At 37.4% G+C, this 9,651-nt stretch overlaps 3 protein-coding genes across 7 annotated transcripts; 1 reads left to right on the top strand and 2 right to left on the bottom strand.

Annotated features, from left to right (window-relative positions):
* Positions 1-772: 772 nt before the first annotated feature.
* On the top strand, positions 773-4,608 carry LOC113309564 (beta-fructofuranosidase, insoluble isoenzyme 1-like). 5 transcript variants are annotated; one of them, XM_026558006.1, is made up of 8 exons: positions 773-1,502; positions 1,858-1,953; positions 2,243-2,251; positions 2,346-3,226; positions 3,309-3,470; positions 3,554-3,792; positions 3,891-3,984; positions 4,133-4,608. In XM_026558006.1, exons 1-8 carry the CDS (start codon positions 1,472-1,474, stop codon positions 4,343-4,345), a joined length of 1,725 nt encoding a protein of 574 aa, XP_026413791.1. In that variant the 5' UTR covers positions 773-1,471; the 3' UTR covers positions 4,346-4,608. The 5 variants fall into 5 exon arrangements, with proteins under 5 accessions (XP_026413791.1, XP_026413790.1, XP_026413789.1 ...); XM_026558005.1 differs by having other exon boundaries at positions 1,846-1,953; XM_026558004.1 differs by having other exon boundaries at positions 773-1,558.
* Positions 4,609-4,673: 65 nt separating this feature from the next.
* LOC113309565 (1-aminocyclopropane-1-carboxylate oxidase homolog 1-like) lies at positions 4,674-6,089 on the bottom strand. The gene is made up of 2 exons (XM_026558008.1): positions 5,161-6,089; positions 4,674-5,062 (listed from the first exon to the last, which is right to left on the bottom strand). Exons 1-2 carry the CDS (start codon positions 6,058-6,060, stop codon positions 4,787-4,789), a joined length of 1,176 nt encoding a protein of 391 aa, XP_026413793.1. The 5' UTR covers positions 6,061-6,089; the 3' UTR covers positions 4,674-4,786.
* An 804-nt stretch (positions 6,090-6,893) lies between these two features.
* LOC113314134 (40S ribosomal protein S14) lies at positions 6,894-8,919 on the bottom strand. The gene is made up of 6 exons (XM_026562901.1): positions 8,785-8,919; positions 8,409-8,528; positions 8,262-8,307; positions 7,654-7,739; positions 7,330-7,459; positions 6,894-7,227 (listed from the first exon to the last, which is right to left on the bottom strand). Exons 1-6 carry the CDS (start codon positions 8,785-8,787, stop codon positions 7,160-7,162), a joined length of 453 nt encoding a protein of 150 aa, XP_026418686.1. The 5' UTR covers positions 8,788-8,919; the 3' UTR covers positions 6,894-7,159.
* Positions 8,920-9,651: the final 732 nt, after the last annotated feature.

The raw sequence follows: 9,651 nt of genomic DNA, 5'->3' as shown, positions 1-9,651 counted from the left end.
GATTCACGGTGATGGAAAATTTTGGTGCCGGAAGAATACACGCACCTCAACTAGGGTTCTTATTTTGGATGCAAACTCAAAGCAGGATCAGTAAGGAATGCAGAGGAGGCGGAAAGTCTAGCATTACTAGAGGTTGTGACATGGGCAAAAGCTAAAGGCCTAGAGAAATTTTGCTTTATTAGTGATGTTAAAACAGTTATAGATAATTTTAATTCCACTAGCAACCAATTATTTTGGTATAATAAATCAGTCTTAGAAGACTGTAAAACAATCAGTTCTTGCTTTCATTTGGTTAAGTTTGAATTTCTTAAGAGAAACAATACTCCCTCCGTCCCACTAATAAGTGACCTAGTTATTTTTAGATTTTGTCCCACCATTAAGTAACCTATATCACTAAACAATGAGATATTTCTAAAATTATCATTTTAATTGATTATAAGAAATATGCATAATTTGATAGTCATGTTTATATTCGTGGCGTATGTGTTTTAAAATGCTTTTCAAAGTTACGAAGTTTGCGAACATCCGTGGTATAGTTTGAGAGATAAATCATTTCAAAATTTCACTATTTATTATACATAAGGGTATAATTGTAAAAAGTGCTTAAAAATATGTTTCCCCTTGCTTGCCTTAAAATTTGTGCAAACTTGAACTAGGTCACTTAATAGTGGGACGGAGGGAGTATTATTCTAGCTGATCAAGCAGCTAAGTTCACTAGAAGGTCTAGAACCTCTGGAGAATGGATGGGAAATGCCCCTGACTTTCTCAACTCTGACATGTAATTATCTTTTAATAAAATTCTTTTTCTTTGAAATAATAAAATAATAAAAAAAACTAGGGTTCTTATCTACCGCTGGCAGCCGGAACGAAGCCTGTCTATACGCTTCAAAATCAAACGGGCGGAAAATGCAGAAACCAAAAATGAATCTTAAATATAATTTGTCGTCGTTTACAAACTCAATCAATGTTCTTGTATACAATACCTATCTCCTTAAATTTTTGTTTTCTTACAAACAAGTAGATATAGAACGGATTTGAATGTCTTCAATTTGATTATTGCGAGATAGAAGCTTGTACCCTCTGTTTTACATGTGTGATTCCGAGAATGTTTCGGTCACTCGCATTTTCTACAATTGTGGAGACTGTTCATCAGTAAGATGCTGCAATGGTTGCGCGAGTCTTGGTCCTCTCAAGATGCTGCAATGGTCCTCTCATATGCGCGAGTCTGGACACATGTTGACAATGTCACGCCTAATTTTATTTGGACAATGTCGAAATTCTGAAATCCAAGGATTTGATGAAATGTGAAACTGATTAAACTTCATATACATCCCAGAATTAATCTTTGTCTTTCGGTTTGATTGAATTGGTTTTTTGAATATGATACATCACTGTTGGATTATTTTCGGCTTAGTTGTTTATATTGCAGGTTGTAATTCGTTAGTCGAAGTTTTGGTCCTGGAGGAAAACCATGTATCATGCCAAGGATCCATCCAACTCCGGTGAGATTGCTAAATGAGAATTACAAGCCATGCTCATATTTTTTATGGTTCTAAAGGTATACTATCTCTTTCAATCTGTCAATTAAACTGAAAGTTAGACGGGCGATGAATGTATAGGGGGACGAGGTTAATGAATGATTTAATATTAAGAATTTAATCAAGTCAAGAGTCGTTGTTTATTATAATTAGCACTAAGTTGATTACTTAGGTGTCCTCTACATTATTTCGAAGAAATTTCAATTGTTGGAGTAGTTAGATACCTGGTAATATCCGATCTCTTTCGTTTTTTATATAATGCTTCCTTAGTTCTATTGTCAGAGTTGATCCTAATTAAAATTTTCAGCTATGTGTTTAGAAAATCTTGTTCGTTGCATTACTGGATCGTCGTCAGACGGGCTAGGAATTAACAGAACAGGTTATCACTTTCAGTCACCGAAAAACTGGATTAACGGTAAGCTATGATTAAATTCTGCTTTGTTCGGTAGCTAGCGCTTATTATTATCTGTCGTTTGTTTCATTTGGTTTAACAAGTACAAAATGGACTACAGGCTTTAGAATGAGCTAGTTTCACTATATGTTATCTAAACTAGTTGTATTGCATTTTCTTTTCCATATTGTACTAGTAAAACCTCATTTACATGTACAATCTTGTTATGATTTATAACAGTGATATCCTAAGATATTTCCTTATTTTTTCTTACTTGGATGGCATTCAAATCTCTACAACGACCAATTGGCAGACCCAAATGGTAAGTTACCTGATGCACATAAACAATCTTTCTTTAGTTCCAAGGGCTACAATGTTGTTCTTAAATATATCGTATTGTCTTCGATTTGAAACAGGACCTATGTATTATAATGGTATCTACCATCTTTTCTACCAGTACAACCCGAATAGTGCTGAATGGGGAGATATTGTTTGGGCTCATTCGGTATCGAAAGATATGGTCAATTGGTTCCACGTCGATATTGCATTGCACCCTACAGATCCATTTGATATTAAAGGGTGCTGGTCAGGGTCTACCACCATCCTTCCTGGTAAGGGACCTGTGATCTTTTACACCGGTGGTGATACAGAAAACCGACAAGTTCAGAACATTGCTGTACCAAAGGATTTATCAGATCCCTTACTTGTGGAATGGAAAAAGCTGGACCAGAACCCAGTTATCTCCACTCCAGATGGCATTAAACCCGATAAGTTTCGGGACCCAAGTACTGGATGGTTGGGTGAAGATGGGTATTGGAGAGTTATAATAGGGAGCGAGAAAAGCAGATTAGGGATGGCATTGTTGTTTAAAAGCAAGGATTTCTTGACATGGACACAATCTGAAAATACATTTCACTCTGCTTCAACCGCTTCAGCCGAAAACGGTATGTGGGAATGCGTAGATTTTTTCCCTGTGGCACTGAAAGGGGAAGCAGCATTAGACACCTCCGCAAGAGGAGACAATATTAAGTATGTATTTAAGGTGAGTGATCAAGATACGTTCTCTGATTTCTATACCGTGGGGGATTATCTTCTGAACAACGGTGAGTATTATACACCGGATAACACTGTAGGTGATCCTTATTCGCCTGTTACTGCTCTAAGATTAGATTATGGCAAATTCTATGCATCTAAAACATTCTTAGATGAGGCAAAAAACAGAAGGATATTGTGGGCATGGGTCAATGAGCCTGATTCCAATGCTGATGCCATTGAAAGAAGATGGGCTGGTATTCAGGTTTGTTTATTACACTATCACAGTTTATAGTTTTATTCTTTTGAATATAACGACTAACTATAGCCTCGATTGAATCTAATAGTCAATACCGAGGACACTGTGGCTGGATAAAAATGAAAAACAGCTCCTGCAATGGCCCGTTGAGGAACTCGCAACCTTAAGAACAGATGAAGTTGGATGCACTAATGAACCTCTGACCACGGGAAGACCTCTTTTTGAAGTTCAAGGAATAACAGCTGCACAGGTACGTTTGAAAAATCCGAAGTTAAAAAGGTATTGTGCAGTCTTGGTTTTCAGATATGTATACTTACTATATTATTTTCACAGGCCGATATCGAAGTTACATTTCGTATACCAAGTTTAGAAAATGCAGAAGTTTTTGATCCTTCATGGGTTGACGCCCAACAACTCTGTGGTGAAAAAGGTGCTGCTGTTCAAGGTGGCATTGGACCATTTGGATTGTTAACCTTAGCTTCAAAGGAGTTAGAAGAATACACAGCAGTTTTCTTTAGAGTTTTCAAAGCTCAAGACAAGTATGTGGTGCTTATGGGTTCTGGTGGTGGCAGGTTAGTGACTATCACAACAAAAAAAAAATCATAAACAGAAACGTTTTTGAAGCTGCCAATTATAACCAAACGAACTTGATGTCTTGCAAATAACATAGGTCATCCTTAAGAGGAGAAGGACTAAGTAAACCCTCATATGGGGCATTTGTGGATGTTGATTTGGTTGATGGGGAAATTTCTCTAAGATGCCTGGTAATAATTTCTTTCTTCTTTTATAGTTTTCTTCTGTAGCATTGATCATTGTGTAGGGGTTAGAATGTGATTAAATGGTTATTTTTGCTGTGCATATTTGAGTGAGGTGACACGTTGTTAGCTTGAATTAGTTCAACTGTGGTTGCAGATCGATCACTCAGTGGTGGAAAGCTTCGGTGCCGGAGGAAAAGCTTGTATCACAACTAGGACCTACCCGACGCTTGCAGTAGGAAAAGAAGCCCATCTATTTGCATTCAACTACGGATCAGAGACTGTTGAGATTGCAAAACTAAATGCCTGGACCATGAAAACTCCTGAAATGAACCTCAGCGATGGGGTAACCTTGCTGCGTGCAGCTTAAACATTACGTCCGTGAGCATTGGCTTTAGAGTTCTTGAACTCTTGGTTTGGCTAACTTAAGCTTGTTCTGGTATGGTGGTGATTGGTGGACTTGTGGTTGTCTTTTTTATTTTCCCGAGTCTATTTGGTTTATGTTGTGTTGGCCCTGTTGGATATCTAAGTCTCTTTGTTGGCCTTTGGGGTCTTCCTTTGTTCTTTATCTTAAGAATTTGTATGATACATTAACGTCAATTTATAAACCTCGATTAGATATTGTAAAGGCTATGTTATTCCAGTGTCTTATTTGAACATTCTTTGTTCTTTGCCAATAAAACATTTCCCGAAAAGAATAGGCAAAGAACAATAACATTGTTTGCTAACGCATATTATGAACTCATACGAGTCGACTTAACTGAATACATAGTGACGATACCAACTTAACTACTTTAAGTGATTCTAGTTATCATTCCACAATTTTAAATCCATTAACCAAATTTTTCAAGCACAATGCACGACTCTGAGCATGTTTCCAAAACTCTGGTAATGTAAAACTCCTGTAACAAGGAGGATATTCTTGGGATAAAAGCTCCGGCAGAGGTCCGTAGGAAGTTGGATTATCATCTTCATTGTTGGTTAAGCCGGCTGGGTGGAAGAACAATGGAATAGAAACTCTTGATTTCTGGGAACTATTAGCCAACACACAATGCTCCCCGCTCTTGTACTTATCATTCGAAATTATCTGTAATGAAAAAGTTTGTAACAATATTACACAAGAATTACTTCGAAAAGAAATCATATTTACCTGCAAAAATTACTTTGACAAGAAATAAAATTTACCTGGAAAAAGTCTCCGACATTGACCGTAATAACACCTTGAATAGGTTTGACACTGATCCACTGGTCTTCATACTTGACCTGTAGCCCACCGATTTGATCTTGAAGCAAAAGTGTTATAATGCTGTGATCAGTATGTGGAACAAGCCCTAGTGTCAATTCAGGTTGTGGGCAATACGGATAGTATTGGCCAAGGAGTATCTTCGATTCGCTGCATCTCATTTCTTTCAATCTTTCTGGTCTAACACCTAAGCCTTCGCACATCAGCTCCATCAATATCTCGCCGAGTATTGTTGCATGGTGAGCCCATTCCATTAGTTCATTCCTACAAACCTCCGGCAACTTCTCCGTCGCCGGCGGTTCTGGTCCCACTACTACTTTCAACGTGTCCCTCCAGCTGGCTGCCTCTGATTTATAAAGATCTGAATTGCTCATGAAACAAACGTCTTGGGCACGGCCATAATACTTGTTCTTGATCTCAATTGGTTGTTCATGGAAAGATCTAACGGATGATAGTGCATCGTCTATCACGGTCTGTGAGATTCCGTGATTGATTATTTGGAAAAATCCGTAGGTAGAAGAAGCTTCTCTAATCTGGTTAACGATTTCTGACCTTCGGTCGCCGGAATTGGTCAAACCACAGAAATTAATAACCGGAATTTCCCAATCGGTCGTTGAATGAGGTGACAATGATTTCTTGTTTGGAACTTGATCAGGTGGGTGAACAAAAATTAGAGGAATTGAAGTGATACCTGAATCAAGAAGACCCTTGACTCCGATCCCAGACTCATCGAATTCCTTGACTTGTTTCATTCGAGCGTCGGTATTGCAGAGCTTCATTTCGCTGTGGATAAGGCTAAACAATTTGAGTTCCGTGCTCATCAAATATAGTCGCACTTTCATAGTAATGGTTCATGATATCACCTTGGTGTTGTGTCCCAAATGTGACGTCAAATATTTTAGTTTTAGTTTTAGTTTAGCGATGCGCTGTGCATAACCAACCGACTATCCATTTTCATTTGTCCGCCAGCTATAACTTAAAGGTGTCACTATCTATCCACAAAAAACTCATCAAAACAAAAGTAACACAAAAGCCCCAACAAAACAAAAATAACTCTGGTTGATGAAACCAAAATTTGATTTCATCATAAAATTTGGTGAAATCCCAAAGAATTTGATAAAACCAATTTTAAAATTTAGGGTTTTCGTATCAAGTTTTAAAAATTTGGGGTTTTTGTATCAATTTTGTTTAAGATGGAGTTTTAATAGATCCCAACATTAGAATGAGTTTTTGTACCACAAATTTGGTTACCATGAATTTTTATGACTAGTTTTGTTTCCGTTAAGAAAAATAAGACGGCGGACCCAACTTACTAACATAACTCATGTAGCCTGGGACAATAACCGTGATGCGCTATTGTAAACGTAATTATTCAGCTAGATTGTCATGCAATTCGCTTGGTTTGCCACTGCTTCTTGGCAAGTATAATGATAACAAAAACGACCATACGACAGACTTTATTTCCGAGATAAACCAACAGTCATGAGAACGCTCACATCCAAAAGATGATGGAAGGGGCATTATTTATTTATTTAATATGCCAAAACAATATATACCTAAAACTCCTGGTTTGTTAGGTTAGATATCCATGTGTAGTGCAAACAGAAATTAGGACAAACATTCTTCAGATGGTTTCACAAATTTGGCAGGCAATTCAGTGGAAGAAGAAAGGGATTCCGAGCAGAAGAAAAACAGAAATATGCCTATTCAAATGTCATTAAGATATCCAGGGTAACAACAAAGTTTAACAAACTTGAAACCATCAAAAATGAGTAACTTGAGTCGTCTCTTGCTACAGTTTCTAAACCAAGTCACTGCTCACACAAACTACATATCTAGTTCCCCAATTAATAAAGATAAGTCTCAAACCCAATTTGTAGAACCAGCATTGCCACCAGTATAGATGATGAGAAAGCTGGGTCTGAACAAAGGACTGCAAACCTACAACCTCCTTCCTCTTCTTCCTCCCTTTCTACGAGTGCTGTCGGTGGGAATAGGAGTGACATCCTCTGAAAATAAGTTGACCCACAAGAAAAAAGATAAGCCAACATCATTAAGAAACTTTTGTTTTTCAATTAAAACATTGAATCTAAAAATTGCAATTGTCTTACCAATACGACCAATTCTCATTCCAGAGCGAGCAAGGGCTCTCAATGCAGACTGGGCACCAGGTCCAGGAGTCTTAGTTTTGTTACCTCCAGTAGCACGAAGCTTGATATGCAATGCAGTAACACCAAGTTCCTGAACAAGATAAACATTAGTGGGGATACTCAAATTCAAGTTGAACAAGATAAACATTAGTGGGGATACTCAAATTCAAGTTGAACAAGATAAACATTAGTGGGGATACTCAAGTTGAACAAGATAAACACTAGTTTTGATACACAATCCTGTAATCAGCTGACCAACATTAAGTAAACAATAAAACCAAATACCTTGCACCGTGCAGCAACATCTTGGGCTGCAAGCATAGCAGCATAAGGTGAGGACTCATCTCTATCAGCTTTGACCTTCATTCCACCTGCAAGAGAGAGAGAGAGAGAGACAAAAGTTAAAAGACAGATCAGGTGTCCGTCCCAAGTCTATGCAACCAAGTAAGCTAAAAGAAGACCCAACACTGCAGACAGCAATACAATACGGTACCCTTACAGTTTTACTTTTGTAAACCAAAGAATTAGCCACCTTGACGGATGAAAACTAATAAGTGTACCAAACATGGGCACTAGCATTTGTGTAGAAATTTATCATCAAATAACTTACTACAATCAACTTGATAGTAACAATGAATCACTAAATTGGAAACCATAACAATCATGAAACCTACATATATTTTACTAATGATCTAATGCTAGAAGCTTAGAACAATCTGAAGTATTCAATCAGCATTAGTGTCAGGAGTTTTATCATGTGAGGTAAGGCTCTAACATCACTGAGTGTACATACTTTCCATAATAACAGCAGAAACATAACCATATAACACTGACAGCAACTAGGTAAATCAAGCAAAACTGTGAAATAATAAGCTATACAAACAAATTCATACCGGTAATACGAACCAAAGTTTCCCTTCCTGACAAATCAGTCACATGCTGCAAACCAAATTGAAACAATCTAGAGGTCAATACAGCTTCCACAACACAAGACATACAATATCAACAACGAAATAAAAACCCATAAATTTGAAACTTACAATAAAGGTATCATTGAATGATGCAAAGATGTGAGCAACACCAAAAACAAACTCTCCATCACGTACAGCAGGTCCAAGGGTAACATTCTCTTCCTTGGGCTCTCTAACCTTCCTCCTCGACTACAAAAATCAACACATAAAGAAAATCACATAAACTACTAAATCTTCATCTTCATCAGCAAATAAAATCAACATCATGTGACCAAAGTTCACCCCATGGACTTAGATCCTAACCAATCTATTCATTATCAAATGTTACACAAACAATATTCTGCGACAAATCATTTTGATGATAATTTCGTCTAACCGGATCTAAGCATATGAAGCAAATGTTGAGAAGAAGAAGAAGAAAATAGGAAAAAATCAGACAGCTTACCATGGCTACTACTTCGAATAGATGAAACGGATGTTGGGTTTAGCGGCTAGGGTTAGAGAGGGCTGTGTTCTTCGCTGATCTTAAGAAGAAGTGAAAAACTTATCCATCTTTCGCTTATATATGAGGACTTGTTAGGGTTTTAGATGAGAAAATGTTTAAAACACCCCTTATTCTTCTTTTAATTCTTTAAAGAACCCGTATAATCTGGATATACAAGCCCATATTTAACATAAACGGGCCAGCCCATGAGGCCAGCCCATGATACGAAGCCTACATTTAACCTCCATGGAACTTTCAGCAACCGATGGTTGGGTGCGGATTTGGTATCACCCGCGTCCAATCTATGTCACTGACGACTTAGAAATTTTTATCCATGTTCACTTGGTCACTCGTCGATTTTGACATCCACAGGATAGTAGATGAGCGGACTGAATCCGCGCAGATTTGCATATTTTATTTATGCTCTCTGATCAAAGCTTGCTTTTTGCCAAAGTAGGAACACAAAATGAATGATTGTAAGTAATCTTGATGAGGTCTCTAATACCTAATAATGGTGGTTAGTTTTAGAATCACGAAGGTTAATCTGTGAATCATTTTTTTTTGCTTGATGTTAATTCATAGAACTAATATTTATTTATAAATTTTGAGCGTTCTGTCATAATCATTTTCCTTTGACTCATGCGGGAAAACTCTATATACCTTTGAAACTTAGCGTGTTTACTCACCTAGGCATGTTTGTCTAGATACATAAATGTGGACCTGTCCAATAAGATTGTCATTCAACATGAATCTAGTAATTCTGTAAAAACCTTCATATATATGTATATAATACCAACATTAACCATGGGATCGGGTGTCCAATGGCTG

Source organism: Papaver somniferum, chromosome 9, assembly GCF_003573695.1.
Source record: "Papaver somniferum cultivar HN1 chromosome 9, ASM357369v1, whole genome shotgun sequence".
In the NCBI taxonomy this organism is placed as follows: domain Eukaryota; kingdom Viridiplantae; phylum Streptophyta; class Magnoliopsida; order Ranunculales; family Papaveraceae; genus Papaver; species Papaver somniferum.
This window is presented reverse-complemented; position numbering and strand designations above follow the sequence as displayed.

Coding starts and splice junctions, on each gene's coding strand:
- LOC113314134 (XM_026562901.1), bottom strand. Junction 8,308..8,408: donor CATTCAATGATACCTTTATT/GTAAGTTTCAAA, acceptor TTTGGTTTGCAG/CATGTGACTGATTTGTCAGG. Junction 7,460..7,653: donor ATGTTGCTGCACGGTGCAAG/GTATTTGGTTTT, acceptor TATCTTGTTCAG/GAACTTGGTGTTACTGCATT.
- LOC113309564 (XM_026558002.1), top strand. CDS start 1,516: ATGAGAATTACAAGCCATGCTCATATTTTTTATGGTTCTAAAG. Junction 3,471..3,553: donor AAGGAATAACAGCTGCACAG/GTACGTTTGAAA, acceptor TTATTTTCACAG/GCCGATATCGAAGTTACATT. Junction 3,985..4,132: donor AAATTTCTCTAAGATGCCTG/GTAATAATTTCT, acceptor CTGTGGTTGCAG/ATCGATCACTCAGTGGTGGA.
- LOC113309565 (XM_026558008.1), bottom strand. CDS start 6,060: ATGAAAGTGCGACTATATTTGATGAGCACGGAACTCAAATTGTTTAGC. Junction 5,063..5,160: donor ATGTCGGAGACTTTTTCCAG/GTAAATTTTATT, acceptor TTTTCATTACAG/ATAATTTCGAATGATAAGTA.